The sequence below is a fragment of the Halichoeres trimaculatus genome, unplaced genomic scaffold, assembly GCF_033239565.1.
Source record: "Halichoeres trimaculatus isolate MK-OKI-2021-1 unplaced genomic scaffold, fHalTri1.1 fHalTri1_scaffold_12, whole genome shotgun sequence".
Classification (NCBI taxonomy): domain Eukaryota; kingdom Metazoa; phylum Chordata; class Actinopteri; order Labriformes; family Labridae; genus Halichoeres; species Halichoeres trimaculatus.
Genome location: NW_027437190.1, coordinates 24,217,281 through 24,242,707, shown reverse-complemented (window position 1 = coordinate 24,242,707; position 25,427 = coordinate 24,217,281). Strand labels below are relative to the sequence as shown.

General features: G+C 39.9%; 5 protein-coding genes across 6 annotated transcripts; 3 read left to right on the top strand and 2 right to left on the bottom strand.

Moving 5' to 3' along the window:
• Positions 1 to 1,579: 1,579 nt before the first annotated feature.
• Positions 1,580 to 5,952, top strand: cxcr3.1 (chemokine (C-X-C motif) receptor 3, tandem duplicate 1). The gene is made up of 3 exons (XM_074682835.1): positions 1,580 to 1,717; positions 4,245 to 4,643; positions 4,842 to 5,952. Exons 2-3 carry the CDS (start codon positions 4,254 to 4,256, stop codon positions 5,559 to 5,561), a joined length of 1,110 nt encoding a protein of 369 aa, XP_074538936.1. The 5' UTR covers positions 1,580 to 1,717; positions 4,245 to 4,253; the 3' UTR covers positions 5,562 to 5,952.
• Positions 5,953 to 7,646: 1,694 nt separating this feature from the next.
• On the bottom strand, positions 7,647 to 11,248 carry LOC141801383 (C-X-C chemokine receptor type 3-like). Of its 2 annotated transcripts, none has more exons than XM_074684398.1 (4): positions 11,148 to 11,248; positions 10,739 to 10,989; positions 9,800 to 10,150; positions 7,647 to 9,495 (listed from the first exon to the last, which is right to left on the bottom strand). In XM_074684398.1, exons 3-4 carry the CDS (start codon positions 10,148 to 10,150, stop codon positions 8,725 to 8,727), a joined length of 1,122 nt encoding a protein of 373 aa, XP_074540499.1. In that variant the 5' UTR covers positions 10,739 to 10,989; positions 11,148 to 11,248; the 3' UTR covers positions 7,647 to 8,724. The 2 variants fall into 2 exon arrangements, with proteins under 2 accessions (XP_074540499.1, XP_074540500.1); XM_074684399.1 differs by having other exon boundaries at positions 10,739 to 10,854.
• A 2,352-nt stretch (positions 11,249 to 13,600) lies between these two features.
• On the bottom strand, positions 13,601 to 15,841 carry cxcr3.2 (chemokine (C-X-C motif) receptor 3, tandem duplicate 2). The gene is made up of 2 exons (XM_074683909.1): positions 15,707 to 15,841; positions 13,601 to 15,265 (listed from the first exon to the last, which is right to left on the bottom strand). Exons 1-2 carry the CDS (start codon positions 15,740 to 15,742, stop codon positions 14,177 to 14,179), a joined length of 1,125 nt encoding a protein of 374 aa, XP_074540010.1. The 5' UTR covers positions 15,743 to 15,841; the 3' UTR covers positions 13,601 to 14,176.
• A 3,749-nt stretch (positions 15,842 to 19,590) lies between these two features.
• Positions 19,591 to 20,425, top strand: cnfn (cornifelin). Its single transcript, XM_074684456.1, has 3 exons — positions 19,591 to 19,714; positions 19,807 to 19,943; positions 20,330 to 20,425. The coding sequence occupies exons 1-3, from the start codon at positions 19,591 to 19,593 to the stop codon at positions 20,423 to 20,425; spliced, it is 357 nt and encodes a 118-aa protein (XP_074540557.1).
• A 611-nt stretch (positions 20,426 to 21,036) lies between these two features.
• Positions 21,037 to 25,374, top strand: tlr21 (toll-like receptor 21). The gene is made up of 2 exons (XM_074682872.1): positions 21,037 to 21,092; positions 22,222 to 25,374. The coding sequence occupies exon 2, from the start codon at positions 22,360 to 22,362 to the stop codon at positions 25,303 to 25,305; it is 2,946 nt and encodes a 981-aa protein (XP_074538973.1). The 5' UTR covers positions 21,037 to 21,092; positions 22,222 to 22,359; the 3' UTR covers positions 25,306 to 25,374.
• Positions 25,375 to 25,427: the final 53 nt, after the last annotated feature.

The window sequence follows — 25,427 nt, the reverse complement described above, 5'->3', positions numbered from 1 at the left end:
TAACACACAATAATCGCACATGAGTTGATATACACATCACAGTGTATTAATGAGACCATTCAGTGTTAATGCCAAAATAAATATGTCACAATTGTGCACACAGTTGGCTAACCAGTCACAGACCAAGAGCCACAAAAATTACCAATGTACTACAAAGAGCCACATTACACACAAGGTTTAACAAACACACTTTATCTCACACATAAGAACATTTCCAGTTTTCAAAGCAAGATTTTTTGTGTTTGTAAGTGTGTTTAAATTTGTACTCGAAGCCGTGTCAAAGACAAATTTCTGTTTTTACTGCAGATGACACAAAGTTCTATCTATCTATCTATCTATCTATCTATCTATCTATCTATCTATCTATCTATCTATCTATCTATCTATCTATCTATCTATCTATCTATCTATCTATCTATCTATCTATCTATCTATATTTGTAGTATGCTACTGTACTGCAGCATTTTACAAGTGGGAAGCACTGTCAGTGTGCACAATATTGATATAATTTAATGGAGTTTCTCTCATGTTTACTGTACATTTCTGTAATTTTACTCTATTGCAGGTTTTTATTATTGCAGGACAACCTCTCAGAGGTGGAAGAAGGCCCCTTTTACCCACAACAAGAGGAGGCCGTTTGTTCAATGGTGACTGCAAACGATGCTACAAGGTTGAAAGAGAAACAAAATTTTAAGCATTTTCAGGTAGTGTCATCAAGGTCTGACCTTTTTGCATTTGGAAACTTTGACGGAATAAACTGTCAAAATGAAAACATGACAAAGCCATTTGACTATCATAAACAACAGGGTCAGGGCTTTTCATCTAGATGACACTGACACTCTCATTGACATGAAAACTTACTTTTGAGGATATCAACCAGGTTTTGCAGTTTGCACTAATTGTTTTGAGAAATGCACCAACTGTTGTGCAAATGCTCATAGTAACTAAGTAAAACTGTAAATGCCAACAGATTCTGAAACTGAACCTAAAGAAACTTCTGTTTTCAGAATGAACTGGTTAAAATATGAATCACCAGTTCACCTGGCAAAAGTGCAAAATAATAAAGTACAAAATATTTTTTTGGAAGGAACTCCATTGATTAATATATTCAAAGGTTATTTGTGCACACAAACATGAGGCCATTTTTGTAGAAGAAAAATTAACATTGTTGAAGTTCACCAATTTCTTAGTTCTCTTTTTTCATTCAGAAAAACTCAGTGAAGCATCCCCCACCCACTGATTTAAAAATAAATAAATAAATAAAAAGCACAGAAGATGACCAGAAAGCCACATGACCACAACCAGAGGGCAGATAAGAAGCATAGTAATTTATTGCGATAGCGGGTTGAGCATTTTTGGGTGTGTTTCACACATAGGTGAAGAAGACATGAGACAGACAGACAGACAGACAGACAGACAGACAGACAGACAGACAGACAGACAGACAGAAATAACTTTTTCTAACTTTTTTTGTGCGGTCATCAGCTTTGCTCCACTCTTAGCTGGAGGCAGTTGATTTAATAAGTTGTTGTTCATGAGGCAGCAATCGGTATTGAAATATGTTTCCAGTCAGCTTGACACGTTGCATGAATTAGTTGCTCCTCCTGCTTCCTCTATGGTCTGTCTAACAATTCAGCTGGGCTTAAGCTCATTTCTGCTGAGCAGGCTTAACACTCCTTACACTGAGGATACTACAACACCAGAGGACTGCATTTAAGTAAGTTACAACTCTACACATTGTTGTTTTTAGATGATGCATATGTTTTAGGATGACTGCAAATAATAGGCACACGAGAAAATCAGGAACTGCAACTTCTCTCTGTAGAAGAAAACACATGGATACTGGCAGGACTTGTACAATGACTGTGACAGTCAAATTGAAGATTTCTGTTTTTTTACTTTCAATGTGCAGCCAATAAGAACTTTAAACAGAAAATCCTACTCTCCCAGTACTAACACATATGCATATGTTTTTACAGTAAAAATGAAAAATGTCAAAAATAACTTATTTGTCCACAATGCTTATTTATTTAACCTTTAGTTTACCTTGAATACAAATTATCCAGAGAATCATGGCTAAGAAAGCAGCTTCAAAAGTTTCACACCAAGACAAATAACCAAAATGATGTGTCTTCACCACATCAATCAAAAGATGGCAAGCCCTCAGTTACACATGTGCATGAAATATTTAGATGATCCATAATCTTGGTTTTAAAATCCTCCAAGCTACTACAATGATCCAGTCTCTGGTTACCTTTTTGTTCAGACAAGGATGATGGATGGAAGCATTAAATACTCTTTTACAAACAACAGAGCAAAGTTTCAGCCACTGACAGGTGTCAGAAAGGAGCTAAAATAAGACTTCTTGCAGAATTGGCTTTTGGAGAAAGAAAAACCAATGCCTCATTTCTCTGTTAATCCAAGACGACAGACCTACTTTCTCAAACATGACAAGGTGATGTGCGGAAACCTAGACCAGACACAAACCACAAAGCAGCATGGGCATTAAGCTGAACATCGAGGAGAGGATGTAGAGCATGCAGATGAGAATATCACCATAACTAGTTGATATATAAAGGTTGGTTAGACTTAGATGAGTTTTGTCAATGAGCTAAATAGAGTGTAAACACTTTTCACCTACTATTATCTTTGCAATGGGTAGTAACATAATTCTGTAGCTGAAAAGGTAGCACAAAGTACAGTCCATACACAGAGGCAGAGGCAGACTTGTTCTATCTGAAAATATTCAACCTGTCTCCTTTTTCGTGCATGCAATTTTAACAGCCTGCAACCTGGCCAGCATGGCATGAGTTCAGAATAAACTATTTGTTAGCATGCTAAGATGTATCTAAGTTCACATGAATTTTGAGGCCATGTTTGTACTTTCTGTTCTCACAGACAGACCACAGTATGTTCCACTGTGATGTGGTCTGTAGATTGATGGTTACTGTGCTACACTCTAAAAAGATCAAAGCATGATAACAGTAAAGGTGATTCAGTTTTAAGAAAGTAAAAAATGTAAAGTTTTTGGATCATGCATCAACAGAGCAAAATATTATACATGAATATATGAAAATATGACTAAAATGTGTTTTGAAAATTAAGCACCTCTTTACTTTAAATCAAAGTTCACATCCTTCCTCTGAGTCAGATCTGCTACCACAAAGCAACAGAGTGGATACCCCAACAGGAAAAGAATTTGAATTCATGAACTTCTCAGGTGTTAATTCAAACAAAGTTAAACAACTCTTAAAGCCGCATACAGTAAAAAAGTGCACTGTGTTCAATGTTATACAAAAGTCTAAAACTGCTTTGTGGTGTTTCACATAGATCAAAAGACCACAAGTGGCTGTATGCAAATTGGACAGACAGACTGTCTAGATACATGCATTTTTCCTTGGTGTCCATAAAGATTTTTGTTACACAATAAAATTTAGTATGCTTAAAAAGCTGTGAAAAAAGTCTAAATAAAATAATGCTACTGCTACTACTACTTCTACTATCACAACTAATAATATTTTTTATAATAGCAAAATTATTATTATAATAATGATGAATTTAAATGGCTTTTTAAGGCTGTCAAATTAGGAAAAAAGAGTGAGGAAAAACAAAAACAAAGTGTTTAAAGACCTCAAAATAATATGTGCTTTTACATCAAAATGCTTATTCAAGTGTTGCTGCATCTTTTTTTTGGTTACAGGCCTTTAAATTGTTCTGTTTTAATTATCTGCCATGAAAAGACAATCAAATTATCACCTTACAAACAAACAGGATCAATTCAGAGATACACAGCACCACCCTGTGGTTGATACAGGTCACACAGGTTAGAGCTGAACTTGAGTTACACCAAATATTTATTATTTTTTGTTGCTATTCTTTTACTTTTTGTATTTAATTTTATTTTGGTTGAGTAAGGGTCAGGGTAAGGGTCAGGGTGAGACTGGCAGATATGGTAAAGTTTGGAAGTTTTATTTTTTCAGTTTTAGTTTATTTTTAGTCTAAGTGTAATTTCTTGTAATTTGATGTTAGCTCTGGGCCACACATCAAAGGTCAGAGGTCAAAAGGGCCATGACATTTTTGTGAAAAAGTTCAAAAACTAAAATAATAATAATAATAATAACAAACTTCCATTAGGTTGGCGTTTCTCTGTGGCCTTGTTATTTCTGATGAAGCATCCATGATAGTTCTCTCTCTTCAGTGAAAACACAGATTACGCTGATTTTTTCAAATCTCTTTTTCTGCAGAGTTCACTCATGATTGACGACAGCATTCTTGTCTTCAATGGAGATGATCTCCTAGAAGGCCTAGATGAGTTATATGATAACACCTCTTATGGATATGACAACTGCTGCGATCAGGGGGACGTGTGTGACCTCAAAGAGGGCATGCAGTTTCAGGCCGTGTTCATCCCCGTCCTGTACTCGGTGGCCTTCGTTGTGGGTGTGCTGGGGAACGGAGTGCTGCTGGGAGTTCTCTTTCGGAGCAGGAAGGCTTGGAGTGTGACAGACACCTTCATCCTTAACCTGGGTGTGGCAGACGTCCTGCTGCTGCTGACGCTGCCCTTCTATGCCACACAGGCTGCTCAGGAGCAGGGGTGGACTTTTGGTACCCCCCTATGTAAGATCACTGGAGCTGTTTTTACGGTGAGTTGCACAGCAGCAGAAATACATATTGTCAGTTTGCTATCATTGTTAGCATCACTGCTGATACCTCATCCAGTATTTTAGCAATGGATGCCAAACTACTACAAAGATGTATGGATCAAAGTGCAAGGTAGAGATTATTTAGTGATTGTAGAGACATTTTTCACTTTTCTTTGGCTTATGTCTTCTAACCTGCAGATCAATTTCTACTGTGGGATCTTTCTCCTGGCCTGCATCAGTCTGGACCGGTACCTCTCCATCGTCCACGCCACCCAGATGTACTCAAGCAGGAAGCCTTGGGTTGTTCACATCAGCTGTTTGTCAGTGTGGCTCTTCTCTGTGTTCCTCTCCATCCCTGACTGGTACTTTTTGGAGGCTGTACAGGATGCCAGACGAGGCAACAAAGCGGAGTGTGTTCGCAACTACCTCGGCTCAGGGATAGAGAAATGGCAGCTGGGAACACGGCTGCTCTACCACATTGTGGGCTTCCTGCTGCCTTCAGCTGTCCTAGTGTTTTGCTACTCGTGCATCCTGCGGCGCCTGCAGTGTGGCTCCCAAGGCCTCCAGAAGCAGAGAGCTTTCAGGGTCATTATGGCTGTTGTGTTGGTGTTCTTCCTTTGCTGGACGCCATACAACATCACACTCATGGTGGACACACTTCTTACTCAGCCAAGTTGTGGAGTCAAAGCCTCTCTGGGGAAAGCTATTGTAGTAACATGCTCTTTGGGTTACCTCCACTGCAGCCTCAATCCAATCCTGTACGCCTTTGTGGGGGTGAAGTTTCGACGCCAGCTCCTGGACATTTTAAACTCTCTGGGCTGCAAGCTGAAGACAAGTGCCCAATTCCAAACCGGTGGCAGCAGAAGAAGCTCCTTTTGGTCAGAGTCTGCCAATACGTCCAACTCCATTGCTGTCTAAATAAAGACAGACACCTGTTTAAAGATTGTATACAAGAACTGCATTAATTTTTTTTTTCAGTTGTAACTTTTAAAAACTGCTTTTCTAACAGTGTTTCTTGTATGTATTGTTGCATACAGTATTCAAAATATGAATGATTCAAAAATACAATTCAGATATTTTACTTTATCTTCAGCTGGAATGACTTAAGAAACTTTAGCATGTTTTATCCATCCTCTTTCCAGTTTGTACAAACTCTTTGCTCCACTTGTTGCACACACAGACAAGCTTCCTCCTTTTTTTTTAAACCTCCAACTTACTGTTCGAAGCTTCCTCTGTAGGCAAACCAGTGACTGAAGTTAACATCCTGCTTGTAGTTGTGGTAAATTTTTCTGTTTCTTTTTGGAAATTATCAGAATAGAATAGAATAGAATAGAATAGAAAATACTTTATTTATCCCCGAGGGGAAATTCAGGAGTCACCGCAGCATTTAAGAAAACAAAAGTAAGAAAGAGTATAGAAAGTGCAAAAAAAGTCCATAAGAAATTAGATGACGACATCCCGTCCACCACTCGTCCACCACTCTCCAGCTCAGCCAATCTCCACCTCCACAGGGTCCAGGACTGAGCCTCCCCAGAAGACTGTTCAGTCTCTGTCTCCTGGATCCTGTCTGCTCACAGCAGGCGAAGCTCCTCCAATGTGGCGCCGGCGTCCGATGTCAGCTCCAGCAGCCACGTCCGTGAACAGCATGATGCCGCTGGGTTAGCACAGCTAGCTCGTCCATCCCCCGGGGCTAGATCCCACGTTCCCAACAACGATGGATGGAAGGACAGGTCCACGTCGTCACCTCCCAGCTCACATCCGAGAACCAGCACGTCGTCCTCACCTCCTCCTCCTCAGCTCGAGGGAAATCATCAAGCCCTACACTAGTTAGCATTGACATGCTACAGGCTGCTAACAGCTAATTTTGCATGTAAACAATGCAGCCATGGTTACATGTAGGATCTCCAGACAAACACAGGAGAAAAGTAGTAAAAAATATCGCCGAAGCCACAAAAAGTTTGGTGTCCGTGACCGACAATGAACCATACAAAGTGATGATCCACTCCAAATACAAAGATTACGAAAAAGAGACAAAAAAATTACAAGAAACGGACAAAGACGAGAGAGCTGCTGCAACAGGCAGCTACTTAGATAGCGCCTAGCAACGGAATAGATGTTTTTAATTTTATCATGTCTATCATGCCTCAAAGTTCGCAGAAAAGTAAATCTGTTGAACAAAAATCCCCATAATCTGATAAATGTTGCAATTTTGGAAGCACAAAACCACAAATTAAAAGATATTGTGCAACATCCATTTCCATTTTCATCTTCCTGTATGAAGTTTTACACATTTGATATGGTCACCATGTTCATAACCATTTAGTGATATTGAAGACAGGACTTTAAACAGGAACATAAAAACTGCAACCCACATGTAAAAGTCACAGAGGTAATATGCGCATCGGTTTCCACAGGAAGCTGAAACTAAGTGTCAAAAATTGAGCCTCACATCTTCCGGCAGGAGGTTGCTGTTAGAGTAATTACAAGAAATGAGTTCACAGCTGAGAGAAACAAGGTGACAATGGGTAAACACATCAAAACCAGCCACTTTGTTTGAGATAACTCAAAAAAAAATTACAGTGTACCACCACTGCCGAAATGGTCAAAAGTCTTGCTTTGTACAATGGGCAAATGTTTATTGGGATGGGTGGATTGTCTTTGTTTTAATGGAGGATGCAATAAGGATTGTGTTTGTACTATCATGTTAGTTACTCATAAATAGATAAGCTGCAGCTGGTGCAGGAAATAACCCTTCAGATTGATGCACTCTTTCAAAATGACTGTTTACGGAAATGACATAAAGCTGGTGAGATGCAGCTGTTACAGTGAACATAGATGTCTTGTGCATTTCTGCTAAATACACCCTGAGTGACTGAAACTGTCATTCGGGGAAGAATAAGAAAGAAAAAGAAACTGTCTGCGGAAAAGGGGAAGGGTGTCTTACGTGTGAAACCTTAGATTTGCTTCTTAGATTAAAAAAAAAAAAAAACACCAAGTGGGGGAAATACATTTTATTTTCGCTCTTATAGCGAGTGTCGACATGATTGTCTCCTCTTGAGTTTAGAAGTATCACGTAGACTTTGTACCACAGGCCAGAACCTGTTTGGCAGCTTGTAAATGAAACCACAGATGCACTGCTGGGACAACATCCACTGTAATGTTTGAAAAATAAAAACATCTCTGTTCTTTAACCCGTCTGCTTTCCTTCATTTTTTTACAGACACTTATTTCTCCCGGTCTGTGTCCCTCACAGACAAAGCACAGCACTGTTCTGTCTCCAAACACAACTTTTGATGACTGTAAACAGAGAGAAATGACAAAGAGTCTTTTTCCCCCTCCTCCTCCCTCTGTCTCACCGTCACCTGATCGATGACATCATCACCTGTTTGTCATCCTGTGTCCTACAGTCCACATGCCCATGTTGTAACAATGACACCAGAAATACCAACATGCTACAGGATTCACTGAAGGGGAAATTCCCTAGAAACAGTGAGCTCACACGCAGGCGTCCACATGTTTACTGCTCAATTGTGGAATTTACACTGTTATTACTGCCTGAAGAGACCCAGTGAAAAGAAAAGTGAAACAGCTTTGATGACAGTAGTTAAGTCGTAAACTATGTTGGAACTTAAAATGAGCTTCACAGACACAAGCTTCAAAGCTTTACTAGACAAATTTCATGCCTGTGTTAAAAAGTAAAAATGGTTCAAACACAACAGATTACTCTGTACACATGAATTAACAGATACAATTCAATAATAATTATAATAAAAATATTTATGATATAAGATAAGAAATATCTACAAGTGAATAAAAACTCATGATTGAGTGTGACAGGCTACAGTTGTGCAACAGTGATTACAAAATAAAAGTTCCCTGTGAAGTAAAGCTCCCCATGACGAAGCTCATGATCCTTCACATTAAAGAGAAATGTGAGGGAGTCCTTTTTTAAAAATATCTACTTTTCGTCACTAGAACGGATATAGCTCTCCACCTCCTGAACTCATGACATGACTCCCCTTCAGGGCTAGGGCATCACCCAGGCCACCCCTGAGTCACAGGAGGGGACTTTGTCCATTTATCAGCACGGAGTTGACTGAACCTGATGATCCACAGTCGTCATCTGTTTCAACTCCTCTGCCTCATCATGACTGTGCTCAGGCCGGACCTCCTCACCCACACCTAGCTCCCACAGAGAGTCCTCCTTTCCAGCCTTTTCACATCTCAGCACCGCCAGCACTCGCTTTCTAAAGTTCCCACACAAGCCGAAGTAAAGCAGAGGCCTGAGGCAGGCGTGAATGCAGCCCAGCGCTTTTGTGACCATCAGAGCTGTTTGCAGGGGATCATTTGTACTTTCAGGTTGCTTTCCATTGTGTTCCTTAGAGCCACTTCTGGTGGTGTCCACAATGAGTGTGATGTTATATGGCACCCAGAAGACAAAAAAGACCGCCATCAAAGGCAGGATGATCATGATGAAGGCCCTTTGTGTCTGCAGGACTTTTGGGCTGCGCTGAAGCCGCAGCAGGATACAGGAGCAACAGATGATGAGGGTGGCCGCAGGTAGCAGGAAGCCCAGTAAGTGGTGGGGCACGTGGGAAACCAGGCGCCGGTCTGTTGCTGAAGGAGAATAATCAGGAACACACTGCGCTTTTGGTTGTGCTTCATCTTTTGTAGCCTTCATGAAAATCCAGTCAGGGATCGAGAGGATGAGGGAGATGAGCCAAACCAACAGGCAGCTGATGTGGACCAACCTGAGCTTTTTCTGGGAGTAGAGCTGAATGCCATGGACAATGGACAAATAATGATCCAGAGTGACACACAGTAGCAGAAAGATCCCGCAGTAGAAGTTAATCTAGGAGTAGGAAAAGAAAAACAATGAATTGCAGTTTTTTCACACTTTCACTTTCTTCTGCTCTTATCCACTCCCATGTTTCCCAGAAACACTGGAATGCCTGGAGATAAGTCGACGTCAAGCAAGAAATTATTGCTCAATAACAGTGTTAAGTAAAAAATCCCTGCCTACCAAGAGTCCTGACTCTAAGGAACGAAGGGCCTGCAGCAAAATCACATTCCACACAGATAGCTTTCTCACAGCTTCACTGAAAAGATTTCATTTTCTTATCCCAGCCTGGGTTGGCACATCATGCTGTACTTACATTAAACACTGCTCCACTGAGCTTGCAGAGAAAAGCCCCAAAGCACCATCCATGAAGGTGAGCAGCCTCCGCAGCCCAAAGGGGCAGCGTCAGCAAAAGCAGGACGTCTGTGATACTCAGGTGGAGGATGAAGGTGTCAGATGGAGTCCAGGATCGCCTCTTCAGAGCCAGAATGGCCAGGAGGAGTCCATTCCCAAACAGACCGATAACCAACACCACTGAGTACAGAGCAGGAATGACAACAGATGTGCTACTTCTGGAGTCCAAGTCCTCTGGATATTCATAGTCCTCCATATAGTCAAAGGTGGAGTTTTCGCGAAGTAATCCATCAAGGTCCACCTCCATGTTCATCTACAGAGAAGAAAATAAAAAGCTTAACATAAAAAGGAGGATTCAGTTAGAAAAGCCCTTGGTTCTGTGTATGTGTGCTATCAGACAGCCATGTGAGAGTGAAGTTTTGGAAAGCCCGGTGGAGCCTTTATAAACACCCCTATACTCACAAATAACTCACATGGTGCTGTCACTGTATTAGGCAAGAGCAGAGAGGGTTCAGCGGAAAACACAGTTCCCCAATGGTCATGCACACACCCATTGCTTCTTACACGATATGAAAAGCACTAATGCTGTCAGCTTGTACCACTTTTGCTGTGTGTGAGGTAGAGTTTGCAAAAACAAGCCGCATAACCTGAAGTGCGGGAGCGAAAATAGACTGACGACGCACATCAAAGAGGCAGAAATGCGATTATAAATGTTATCATGCAGCTGACGAAAAGAGAAACTGATACAAGAGAAGCTTGATCAGTACTGAGTTTATGGCTCAAACCAAAAAAACACAGAGTGGCTTAATCATTGAAATGCCCAACAATTTTTTAAAAAAAATTAGATTCCAGTTCAACTAACTAGTAAAAGTTAACACTTGCATGGTGTTATCAAACTTACAGAAGAAGGTATGTCCTGCAGATCTGTTGTCCAAGAACCAGAGCTAAGGTTCACGAACTCCTCCACGGCTCTGGGAGAGAAACCACCGTCTCGTGTTTTGGAGGGAGCTCCTGCAGCTGTCGAGCGCACGTCAAACCAGACGAAAAGTAGAAGTCGAGGGTAATAAAACGCATATCGTGCGTGCACAAACACACCACGAACACAAGTGAACTAAATTATTCACATTTCAACAGACTTGGGGGATGAATCCTCTAAAAAAAGCTGAAAGAGAGGGCATACTACAGACAATAGTTGACGAAGAAAAAGGCAGTATTTTTTTCTGCCATACAGTCTGACGTCTCACAGCGCGCACACACCCAGCGTTATCACAGTATTTTTTAATAGTCTCTAACGAACAGATAACACTTACGTAGACTTATTTCACTTCCCCGCTTGACTGTTTTGGCTGGTCAAATGTTACCCTCCTTTCACATCACCACTGTAGCAAAATTTGCCAAGTCATATGTAAAAAACGTGTCGCCTGTTTGATGTTCTTCAAAATAAAACCCAAGGCCAAATTGACAACAGCACAGCAAATATAAATTCAATGCTAAGCAGCTAAAAAATCAAAATGTGTCTCCTAGCTTAAATTCAGTGGGCGAGAGTAGATGAGAATGACACAGCTCTGCAAATTTAATCAACTTAAGGGGAACACAAAAGCTTTATTTTGAAGGCATACTTACCTCGTTTCCGCTTTCTCGCGTTCTTGGCTCACTTGACGCAACAGTGTAACAACACGGAGCAGGACACAAAGCAGCCACACAAAGCGCTGCATAAAGAGGCGCTCTCCGCAAGGTGGCGCTGTTGTGCTGCTGTCAAACGAAAGAAAAGACGGGTGCGTGGTAAGGCTTCCTAAAAGAATAAATAAAAACAATATAGAAAGAGCCCCGTTCACTTCTAAGCTTGGGAGGCCTCAAATGAACATTTAGTACTTCTAATTCGCTCTGATGAATTACTTTTGAAACTCAATTTATGGAATAAAGCAGTCCCAACTTATGTTTTTAAAACAACAAAATGAACAAATCAACAAATAAAAACGTCAAATAGCCTTTGTCTCTGAGGCCCATTTCATGCCTACCAGATAGCTTACACTAAATAGTATTGATTTTGTGGTATAGTAGGCCTTCTGGCTCACGTGTTATCAGTGTTAGGCCTACAGGCCTATGAGTTTTTAAGACCTATATCCTCCTGACTACCAGTAGTTCAAATTTGTCCTCTGTGGAGGACATTTCTTAACCTGAATATCTTCCAATTACTTCACACTACTGAAAAAACTCCTCATGCCATCTACAGAGGACATTTGGGGCTTTTCAATGATGCCAAATGTTAAAGGGTGGGGCTTTGGTACCTTTCTCTTTTTCATTAAGGAAAATGGCGTCCATCAGTGCAAGTGTATTTTATGGGAAGAGGAAAAGTAAGTGTATAAAAATCTTTTCAATATTCAAATTTTGGCTTGAAATTTTGGTGGCATATTTTATATGGGTCTCTTAACAACACATTTAGACATTGTCTGAATAATTTTTTACTGTATTTTAGCATTGTAATGAAGTGTTTAAAAATTGTCCCCTGTTGAGGACATTAGTAGTTATTTACTTCATTTTTTTTTTTTTTTTTTTTTTTTTTCAAATGGCAAGAAAAGGGCTCATTCTCAGAGAATTTTACTGCAGTTGTTGATAGAAACTCAGCTATTGAGTTGTCTGATGGAGAAGATCAAGATGCAGAGGCAGAGGAAGATGATTCAGAGAGCTCTGAGGATGAAACTCAGGCAGGGCAAGTAGATGTCAGATGACAGAACAGTCCACATCTAAGTCCAGTTGGTGTCAACTGCGGAGCAAAAATCCCAAGTACACCTTCAGTTTGTTTTGTAAAAAAGGTCCAAGAAAGACAGGAGGTTTGTCCTGGTGTTAAGGCCCCTTGCGATTGCTGAGTACAACACCAACATGCCATCCATCTTCCAGAAATGGAGACAAAAACAGATGCAGCAAGATGTCGCAGATCCGGCTGCTAGGGCAAAACATATTTAATGTTCACGCAGGGTTTTCCTTTGTGTTTCCAAGAAGGGGAACTGCTTTATGAAGTATCAAACCAAATAAGCACAAAAAAGCAAAAAAAGAAAGCAAGACAAAAAGGAAACTTTTTGCTATTTTCTTTGGCACTATGCCATCAAGGTTCAGTTTCACATGTTTGGCATTCCGATGTCCTCTGTAGTAGACGCATGATATCTGAAAAATATATAACCCCCCCCCCCCAAAATAAATAAATAAATAAATAAATAAAAAAATGTCCACACAAAGATTGGGGAATCTTAAAAACTTTGTGATTGGACATTTTTTTCCCCTGGTAGTCAGGAGGATAAATAATAATATAAACTAATTTTGATTCTGTTATGTTATAGCTTAATATCTCTGGGCACCATTTAAAACTCACTTAAGGTTTTCATTGCTAAACTTTAGCTTACAGTGCTCCTGGTTTTGGTTTTTATTCTACTCTAATGGGAGTCAGTTTTGAAACTGAAATGACACTTTTTAAAACTGAAAACATTTAAGTAATTGAACAAGTCAGTTAAGAAGATTTAACATTAGACAGAAGAAATAAAACATTTAAGAACACTTTAAAAAAACCTCAAAGAATATCCACTTTCTGCTCATTTATGTAGGCTACACAATATTATAGAAAGTTTCACCTCAAAGTAAAAAAAGAACCAAAATAAGAGGGGAGGGGACAGTATGAACCTGAGGAAAATATTGGACCAAAAGCAGTTAGTTTAATACAAATATTTATTACAATAATATTTTGTTTACAATGAAAAATGAATTTTGGTGTACACAGCATTTAAAATGATGACTTTTTCACTTTTTACAGGTCAAAGCTCAAATGTGATGCACACAACATCGAGAACAGCTGGACATGAAAAATGAAACAAGAAATGAAAACTTAGACATCTACAACCTTTCAAATTTATACAACCATTTCCTTTTTTTTTGAGCTGAAACTTACTCTTTTGCAAACTTTACAAGTCTGACTACTTTAGCCAAAGTCTTCAACATTACTGCTGAGCATGCTGTTCTTTCAGTGTGAAGAAATCCAGATGTTTTGCAAGATTTGACTCATGGACAACAAACAACATCAGCAAGTTTTACCAAGAGGTCAGACAAGCATCAGCGTGTGAAACGTGTCATTCTGTATAACTTAATGATTTTTCTGCAGTACACTGAAAAGAGTAGATGAACCACTAAAAGCACACCGTGATGTGCACTTAACCAAAAACAAGAAAACAAACCAGCAATGACATAAAAGGGATGGGATGAAGATTTAAAGTCTTAATTACAAGGAATCTCCTTTTTTGACATGAAACCACACACACACACCTGCCCTCATCTGCCTCTTTATTTCCTGTCCTCACACCATGACAGAGTAGGAGGTGTTCTCACTATCTGAGGATCCAAGGTGCTTTCTGTTCCTCCTCTCCCACCGTCCCTCTTTTCCCCAGCCTCTCTGTCCAAGCAGCCCCTTACACATTCTGGCCAGCTCCCTCCTGAATTTCACTCCCACAAAGCCATACAGCAGAGGGTTCAGGGCACAGTGAGACAGCCCCATACTCTCAGTGATCAGGGTCCCAGTGTCCACTACCTTGCCATAGTGGCAACCTCCAGACACCAAACCCAGCCTGTGCAGACTGTCCACCAGCTGGAAGCAGTTGTAAGGTGCCCAGCAGACAACAAACACAGACACCAAAGAGATGATGAGGCGGAGGGATTTGCGTTTTTGGCGGCGGCTGGCATTGCAGAGAGACCTAAAGATGCGGATGTAGCAGTAGAGCATGACCAACAGAGGGAGCCCAAAGCCCAGGATCACACTTGTCAACTGCAGCCCCACCTGCCACTGTGTGGAGTTGTCAGTGAACACCACCCGGCACAGGAGCACCTTCTGGTTGCCTTTGACAGTCACCTCATCCACCTGTTTGAAAGTAATGTCTACTCCACTCAAGCCCAGGCAGCAGATCCAGATGACAGCACATGCAACCTGGGCATGACAGGTGTTCCTCTTCCAGCCTGAGCTGACAGCATGAACAATAGCCAGGTATCTGTCGAAGCTGATGCAGGCCAGAAAGAGGATGCCACTGTAACGGTTCAGAGTGAAGAGGGCACCAGAGATCTTACAGGCAGCCTCACCAAAAACCCACTGCTGGTTCCACTGCACTGCAAACAGGGGCAGGGTGAAGGCCAACAGGAGGTCAGAGATAGCCAGGTGAAGGAGGAAGGTGTCAGTCAGGGAGAAGGAGCAGGCTCCTCCGCTCTGAGAGAGCCGGTAGCGACGGATCACACACAGCACAAGGATGTTGCCCAGGACAGCCAGGACGAACACCAGGCTGTAAACAGCAGGAGAGTACCTCTGTGCAAAGCTGTAGATGTCTTCCTGCAAGCAGGGCACTGCACGACTCCTGTAAGCATCAGGAGGGGAGGTGAAATTGTCATAATCCTCAAAGCTCTGTGAACACAAGAGGGCAAAAAGCTTCTTAGAAACACAGGTTTGCAAGAAAAAAATCCTTTTCAGCACTTTCCAAAACTAACAAAGACAAAATTTTTCTTAAATAAAGCACATTACTTTTTAATGATGTCCTTTGTTAAATGTATCCATCTGGGAAATTGATTTAAAATAAAACTCACTCAAAAAACTTATGAATGTTGACACTGCATTTTTTTCTTTTGACTAAAGACTTATTTTTTTTTATACGGTATAAAAACCATAATATTTCCCCCCAAACCATGGGAAAAACAGTTTCAGTATTAATCATATCTTGCACAGACCACATTATGTATCATATGTTTCAAGTATATGAGACAACTCATCTGCTGATATCCTGATGTTGTAAAAAATGATGCAAAGTAAAATAAAATCACACTGAGGATCATGTACATGGCCACTCACCCAATAATCTTCTGTGGTTGGTATGATTTCATCCATATTTGTTGCAAACCTGGAGCCAGCAGAACACCTGGAACCACAAACAGTTCAGATCACACTCACATCTGAAGTACTTTATTTTTACAGACTATCTTTGCTCCACTCCAGATGAGGAGGGGGGTCAAAAAGAAGAAGTAGTAGCATTTCAGGAACTGAATCCTGCAGATTTTTTAGACAGATGCAAACAGGGGCAGGGGCAGGAATAGATGACTGTCAGGGAAATTGTGACATATATTTGAAAACATGGCTGCAGCCAGCTTTAACGCTCTGGCAGACAGACGATGTATGACTTGAGTACACTTTATGGAAAATATGCTATTTCTATCTCTGTCAACACATTCTGCAGATCCCAGACCTTTTTGGTTGAGATGCGTAAAATCCCTCAGAGATGGTGGTTTCAAAAGGGAACAGACACTCTTTTTCAAACTTCCAACAGAAAAAGAGATTTACAATCAATCCTTCTCATGTAAAGGAGAAGTGAGAGTGCTGTGCCAGCAGGAATTTTACAGACACCACTATGTTGTTTTTAAGTTTAACTTGCCTTGAGGTGTCAACATTTCACCTGGTCTACACTGTAATGAAATAATGATGATTTTCATTGGTGCAAATTCATTCATCATGCTACTTTGCAAACTTTGACCAAGTAAAAGTGGAGTTAAATCAAACAAATTAGTTTCCTCTGATAATTTACATTCACTTTGCATGAAGAGAAGGATGTGGCAGACCTACCTTTAACGACCTTGTCAAGAGGACAGGATACAAAGTGATGGGCCGATAGAGGATGCACTGAAAGTTTTAAGTTACACTTACGAAGAACACAACAGGAAATGTATTTATCTGTGGTTGATTTAACAGACTATCTGGCACCAGTTTTGCTCTCTTGATGGAACAGGTGCCCCATGTAAAGAGGCTTTCTGGTTGCAGTGGTTATAAGACTGATTTCTGATTCGAACATGATTTGGTGCATGTAGTATCCCCTGCCTCTCTTCTTGCTTTCTGCTAAATACAGACAGAAAGCACAAAAACAAGCAAATTTAAAAAAAACAAAAAAAAAACAAAAAAAAAACAGACACAGAGATAACATGACCAGTAGCTCTTTGTTACCAAGAAAAGTAATATCTAGAAGTTACATTTACAAATATTTAAGACGAAATACAAGTAGTTTCTTTTAGTTGAAACTAATTTGAACAATTTTGTGCCAGAACTTTCATAAAATGTCTTGCAACACATTTCAGCTCATTACTTTCCCTCAAAAGTTTGGTAGCTACATTTCTGGAAACAAAAATATGAAACACGCTGTTAATCAGATATGTCAAACTACTGTTAAGTCTCCAGTGAACACATGTAAATTTAGCATACAATGTTCAGAGTGTGGTGGAGAGATAAAGTGTAGCTATGAGTCAAACAGATGTTTGCCGCTCCCTCCACACATGAGAACAGAGTGAGAGATGGAAGCACACACATACCAACACACACACACACACACACACACACACACACACACACACACACACACACACACACACACACACACACACACACACACACACACACACACACACACACATCAAAATCCTCTTTCAGTATAACTACATACTCATAAAAAAAACAACAATGTGTGAAGAGTGTGAAGAGCGTGAGGAACTGAGCACTTGCGGTTGATGTCTGGTGGAGGGTCTTCTGGTAAATTCCACTATTGAGTAACATCACAAAGGTTTGCCCCATTTTGACAAGTTGCTTCGCGTAAACACGGAATACTGCAACAGACGTGTATTGTTTGGTTTGTTATATCAAAACGGGTTACTCCAGAATAAAAAAGGAACAAAGAAAAAAAAATCCAAAAGTTGACATGCAGTACATTTTATCAACTCTGATCGTTTAATTGTTTTCTGGAGATCTCATAAGGGGACTCATAAATCCTTTTGAGTCAGCTCATCAATGTGGCTACAGGCAGCTTAGCATGTAGTGATCTAGCCTTTCACAATAACACGCTTTTTGTTTTGTATTCTACATGGATGCAAAAACAAGCATTGTCATCTCAATATTGAGATATAAATGAATCCCTTGAAATAGGAAAAAATGCTTTGTTATCCTGGGTAAAGGCAGAAATAGGTTGGTTTGGAGCAGGTGGATCTATTGTTACATTAATAAAACTGAAAAGAATTAATTTAAGTGGAAAAACAGCAAGGTTTACTCAGGATAAGAAGATATTTGAGTGGTAATCCAGAGAACAGACAATAGCACTCATACCTTGTACCACCACTCTAACACTGGACTCACAGTGAGAACACTGATGATCATGTGTTACCTCAGGAGCACAATCATGGCAAAAGTGGGACTTAACCTGCTATTTGGCTTCTCTAAACTCTTCATTTATGAAAAAAAGCATGATTAAAAACACATAAAAATCAAAATTTTGTGTTTTAAAACATAAAACTCTCACACTTTGTCTCTCTGTCTTCTTGCATCATGTAGAACAAAGTATTAAAAAACTGTATTTGGTCTGTATATATACAAGGGCCTTCCTACAGTGTAAAAATTAACTAGTCGGTGCTCTCTGGTGGACAATCTGTGTAATACTGATGATGTTTGTTTTTTTGTTTTTTGTTTTTAAATCAAACTTATCTGTTCTTTCATGTACTTCTGGTGACAGCGGTCCATCATTATTAGGAACGTAAGATCTATCTCCAATGAGATGGACGAGCTAGCCATGCTAACCAAGCAACAGAGGAAATACCAGAAGGCAGAGTAGCATCAAGCTATTGACAGACATAGCTAACATCAGACACCAACGCCACATTGGTAGAGCTTCACCTGCTGTAAGCAGACAGGATCCAGGAGACAGAGATGGAGCATGACTGAAGAAGCTGAGTCCTGGACCCTGTGGAGGTGGAGACTGGCTGAACTGGAGAATGATGGACAAGCTGTTGTCATCTTTTTTCTTATGAACCTTTTTGCACTTTCTATACACTTTCTTACTTTTGTTTTCTTGATTGCTGCTGTGACTTCAACTTTGTTGTACTTGCTACAATGACAATTAAGTTCTTTTCTATTCTATTCTATTCTATTCTATTCTATTCTATTCTATTCTATTCTATTCTATTCTATTCTATTCAACAGCTAAGATCTCCTTTTGCTCTCAGTTGCCTGATTTCTTTCAGATTTCAACACCGGTTTGATTCAAAACTGACTTTGTGAAAAGACTGTTATATGTAGAATTTGAAATGCAAAGTTAGAAATGTCAGCATTAAACAAGTCAAAGATTTGTTGCATTAAATGAGTCGAAATGTTATCTGCTATACGTTTACCTGCTCAACAAAGCTGCTTCTGCTTCATTCATGTTTCTGTAGACTAATGTCAGTGTCAAGCAGTGGGAGGCCACACATGACAAATCCACATTATTTTTGCTTTTATCTTGTCATTTATAGCCCTGGACCCACAGTGTGCACATATGCTGAAAGAACACCATACTGCACTGTGAGGGAAGATTGCTCAATACAAATATACTCTGTAGGCCCTCTTTGTTCTTTAACTACTGTTGGATCATAAAGACCCTGCTATATAAGGTGTGCCCTTCTGCAAAATATGCTTTGCCCTGAAACTAAACATTTGGATTTGTTTTACAAGGTGTTTACACCTGTCTGAATGGGCTTTGGTGTGCATGTGATGTCACACCAAGTATAAGAGCTGTGTGTTTGTCCCTGCTCCTCTGTTTAGGATATACCTGAAGCATCCTCACATTTTCAGGAGCCCAGCATTAACCTCAGGAGGTGAAACCTGGTAAGGATGCTCTTCAGGCTTTCTTTCTGAGTCTTCAAACATTTCTCATTCACCTCTTCTCTGCAGTAATGGCCTTCCAGTCCAGTGTGATTAGCTCGCAGCCTCAAGTCACTATCACACAGTACTCGGTGTCCCCTGGATCCTCAGATTGGAGTTCAAATGTGTGCGATTGCTGTGAGGACTGTGGCATCTGTAAGTGTTTCTGAGCTATGCTCCTGGGATAAAATGTTGACTGACTCCATTACATGAGCTGCAATGGTATATCACATCTCTCTCTTGTGCAGGTCTCTGTGCATCCTTCTTGCCTTGTATCCTAGCCTGTCAAGTGGCTCAAGACCATGGGGACAGCTGCTGTCTGGGTTTCTTACCTGGAGCCATGATTGCCCTCAGGACGAGCCTCCGCAGCAAATACAACATTGAAGTGAGTCTGCCAAAGTTGTATTCCTGCATGCTAAACATGAACACTGTAACTCAAAATAGCAGACTTCCTGTTGAGTGTATGATATATGATACGGGCCCAAGCAGCTTTTTTGTGGATATTAATGTGATACATACGTCTTCCAAATTTAATAATTCAAGGTGAAATGTACTGCTATGACTAAGTATTTTTAAATCTTGTAATGAGCACAGACTTTTCAGCTTTTGTAGGGTAAAGGTCCAAAGTTGTGATCAAAGCTGAGTGAGATTTAACCAACTAAATAAGAATCGTGCACTGTTTTATTGAAGCAGAAATTTCTTATTACATCTTTTGTTGTTTTTTAGTAGTGATGTTGTATGTCATCACTTTACTTTCCCATGTTTTCTCAGGGCTCAGTGTGTGAAGACTGGGTGGTCATGTCCTGCCTGCCTCTATGTGGACTGTGTCAGATGGCTCGAGAGCAGAAAATGAGAGGACTAAAATAAAAAATGTTTCTTGAATTTTCAAACTACAAAATAGAAATGTACAATCTGAATTTCACAAATTTACTGTACAGTTGATGTTTTCAGATTCAATAGATATCGCTTAAACCATGCAACTTTTAAAAAAACCAGTTTTAACACTTACCTGATAATCTGACTGAATTTGCATTGATTGTACTATTTTTTTTTTTTTTACATAATATGAAACAGCTGCCTTTCGTAATGACGCTGTAAAAAAATATTTTTTAAATGACCAAAGCCTACATACTGTGTTTAAACTGTGTTATTGCAACAAACTCATGCTGACATGAAGGACTGCAGAGATCTATAGTGACAGAGACTTTTTGGGGGTGCAAGTTTGCAGCTGGGAATGTAAACACTGATGATTTGTCATGTTAGTGCAGTTTAACATAAAAAAACAATAAATTAAGATGAATTCAATTCAAATGATGGTATAGTATTTAATACATATCAAATAAACTGGTGAGTTAAAATGCCTATAAGTGAACTGAGACCTGTCATCTTGTGATCTGGTTGCTTTATACACTGTTAGTGAGAACTGAGAGGAAAAGAACAGGCTGTACCCATCTTCCTCTTTCTGATTCAGTGTAGTTCTAAGTTAATCACACAAGATACCCGCTGAGGAAACACCACAGGAGCACTGCAGCAGGTGAGGCTTTGGTGGTAGTGTAGTATTATTGTTAAATAACCTTGAACTAAGTAACATATCGACATGAGAAGCTGTTTTCAGACATGAGTGTGAAGATTGTGTGAAAGATATTAAGAGCCACTTCCTACTTGCAACCACTGTTACATTAATATGATGTTTCTTGCTGAACGGCTGGGTGTTAGATATAGAAGTAACTTCTGTAAATCTTGTTACCCTGTAAAGTTTCAGAGAATCTGTCAGAAAAAAAGTAGCAAGATAAATTAAAAAGTGTTTGAGCTTTTTCTGCCGTTATCCACATTGTTAAAATTATCACTGTAGTATACTCCTTTTACTCTCTATTCCTTTTGACCTGGTTTGATATTGGTAAATTTTATATTGCAAGTTTTAACACCAAAAACAACTGAGCAAAAAAATTGAAGTAAATGCTGGCCGTAGGTGCAGAAAGCATGAAAAGGGATCTGAAAATAACCATATGAGTAAACAAGTGACTCGCTTCAAACTTGCATCTCGTTCTTGCAAGGCCAATTTCTATTTTGGGGTTTGTGTCTGTTAAATTTTTATCACACTGTATATCTAACTCATAGTCTATGACCGAACCTTTATCTTTAATATGACATGAATGTGTTCATTAAAATGCAAAATAACACTTTTACCTTATGGTGTGCACATTTATAGATGTTTTAAATGTCTCTAGAAATAAATATAATGAAATGAGTTTCTTCTTATATTTCTAGAACTTTAGAGAGCTTAATTGTTTTACAGGTCAAAAGTAACACTTGTTGTGAATTGAAAACTCTGCACAAGAACTTGAAAAATTAAAACCTATATGTGTCACAGACCCAAATGTATGGTGATAAAGCTTATTTGATACTCAGACTAATTAGCTCATGTGTAGAGGTAGTGTTTTTTTTCATCTTTATTGCCGTAAGCTCAAAGTAACAGGCAAATTCATCAACACACAAAAGTGGTTGATGTAAAATAAGGACATGCACTTTATAAAAGGGGATACATAATTCAAGACGTTAGTTGCACTTCTGTTTTAGGATTGTTCTGCTTATGTTAAAAAACGATCTGGTTACATGTGTTTCAATTTGAACATGTGATGTGTGAACTCTCACTCTGTCCGCAGATTCCTGAGACCTCTTCTAGCTAAAGAACAACCCAGAAGTCTGGTTAGTAGACGGTTCAAAATTCAAGCAGGAAAAAAACTGACGTCTCTGATGAAAGTTAACTCAAGGACTGCCTGTCTGGACCTTTACATGACAACATGGGGAGTCTGACTCGTCAGCTAATTTCAGTTACAGTTCTTCTTGTTGCTGTTAAACTCATCAGCGGTTACAGCTTCAAAAACTGTATTGAATATACATACGGGAAAAGTTTCAAATGCATCCATCGACAGGACAAAAGCATGTCAGCCTATGTTGCCGACCTGCCAAAGTCTGCAACCAACCTCACAATCTGTGATAATCCTCTATTGCACGTCCCTGACAAGAGCTTTGTTAGTCTAACAAACCTCCAGGACCTCAGAATGGATAATAATATATTGAGCCAAATTGATGAGTTTGCTTTCCAGAACTTGCACCTTCTCCAGTCTCTCAACTTGTCTTGTAACAAAATAGCAGAACTCAAACCTTCTGTGTTCCAGGATCTTCACAGCCTCACCTTTCTCTCGCTGGCCAACAACAGATTAAAGCGTCTTCCTGGGGACATTTTTTCCACTCTTGGCAACCTCACAACTTTAATTCTGAGGCATAACTTTTTGAAGACTTTTTCAGGGGTAGTACAGTCTGTGTCAAATCTAAGAAATCTGGCATGGTTAGATCTTTGCTTTAACAGTTTGACCTCTCTTAACCACACTGCTAATGTGACTCTGCCAAAATCCCTCACCAGGTTATACTTGTGCAGTAACAATTTGTTCACATTTGAATGCAAACGTTCATGTTTTGGACATGTCGAGCTGTTAGATTTGTCCAACAATTCCAGGCTCTCCAATGTGGCTTTCAAAGAAGTGGACCTAAGGCACATCAACTATTTGCGTTTACGTTCAACAAATGTCAGTGTGCTGGAGTTTTTAAAACACAGTAACGTCAATGCTAGACATGTTGACTTCTCAGGCACACATCTAAAAAATGTCAACTTGATAAAAGACCTGTGTGGATTATTGAATAAGAGGATGAAATGGATTAAAAATATGATTCTATCTAGTAATAATATTACGTTTCTGGACAGCTCCACCTTTCAGTATTGCCCTCAAATTAATGGGACATTGGACCTATCCCGTAATGAATTGAAAAATACAAGCTGTCTTGACTTTCTGAACAATCAGAATCATGTAAAAGCAGTCAATGTAGAGATGAACCGTATCGCTTCCCTCCTTAGCTGTAAGACATGGAACAGGGTTATTTTTCAAAGTGTTGAAGAAATAGACTACCGTTATAACCGCATCATCTCTGTCGACTCTTATGCTTTCTCTACAACACCAAATATTACGACACTTAAACTTAATATCAACAAAATTGTGTATATAGATCTTAGAGCTCTTAAAGGGCTTCACAGCCTTAAGACACTACGACTGGACAACAACTTCATAACTGAGTTGTATGAAGGTATGTTTGAGGATCAGTTCAATCTGGAAACTCTTATCCTGCGCAACAATCATATGGTGGTCATTTTTGGCCAGACCTTTAAAAATCTGAAAAAGCTAAAAATCTTAGACCTAGGAGGCAATAAGATCACTCATATCAAACAAGCTGGTCTTGATGGGCTGAAAAGTTTGTCCAAGTTATACCTAGATGGAAACAGACTGAAGAATATCGACAGTTCCCTCTATCAGGATTTTCAAGACACACTAACAGTGCTTGATTTACAGGGTAATCAGATTCGCTTCCTCAAAGAACATATAAGTTCACCATTTATGAATCTCAGCAGACTTAGTGATCTGAAACTGGACGGGCAGCAGCCTTATGGCCTCACAGTTCTACCCTACAAATTTTTCCGTGGCCTCAGCTCACTGAAATCCTTGTATCTCACCAACAATAAGATCTATAAGCTCCCTCCTGATGTATTTGATGATCTGAAAAGCTTACAGTTCCTCACACTAGATAACTGCTGCAACGGGGTGGCACAACTACAGCCAGGAGTTTTTAAGAATCTGAAAAATTTGACCACACTGATGGCGGAGAGTATGGTCATTCAGAGCTTCCCAAAAGAGGTTTTTGGGAATCTGACAGAGTTACATACACTGCACCTCAATCGCAACGGGATGCAAAGCATTACTGTGGATGCATTAGATAGTTTGCCTAAACTCCGTTACCTTGACATTAGAAATGTTCCCTTAACCTGTACCTGCACCAACAGCTTGTTGCAGAACTGGACACTCAATCAAACAAGGGTCCAGGTTGTTTATCTCTACAGTCTGCCGTGCCAAAATGAGGTGAAACACAGTTTTTATAACTTTGATACCAAAGTCTGTTACATAGATCTTGGGGAGTATTTGTTCTTGAGCACAGCGATTGTACTCTTACTGTTTACTGTCACTCCTTTACTCTATGTCAAACTTTACTGGAGAATAAAATACAGCTACTATGTATTTCGATCCTGGTTTGGTGAGCAGTGGCGCCGAATCAGAGATGCAGAGGAAAACTGTCAATTTGATGCATTTATTTCCTATAACTCCTCTGATGAAAAATGGGTCATGGACCAGTTGCTGCCAAACTTGGAGGGAAATGGATCAGCCTTCAAACTTTGCCTCCATCACAGGGACTTTGAGCTGGGCCGGGACATTGTGGACAATATTGTCTCTGCTGTATATGGCAGCCGCAAGACTATTTGTGTGGTGAGCAGGAATTTCCTCAGCAGTGAGTGGTGTTCTCTGGAAATCGAACTGGCCAGCTACCGGCTCTTCGATGAGCACCGGGATGTTCTCCTGCTTGTGTTTTTGGAGCCGATCCCTGAGAGGCTGCTGTCATCCTATCACCGCATGAGGAAAGTCATGCTGAAAAAGACTTATCTGCAGTGGCCTGGCTCAAACTGCACTGACCCAACACAGGCACATGAACTGTTTTGGAATCAACTACGTAGGGCGATGAAGACAGGAAGCAGAGTTGAAGTGAAAGACAATGACCTGAGACATGGTTGTATGACTCCTAGAAACAACAAAACTGAAGGTTGTGTGTCCCAAAATCTGGATGAAAACTTTTATTTGCAACCTTAAAAAAATGCAGTTTTTGACTGTAAAGTCAAGCCTCTCAGGACAGTTCATCAAACTACGAAACAATTCTGTGCCATAGGGAAAAAGATATGAAAACATTGTGTGAGAGCGTTGTGTTTGGCTCT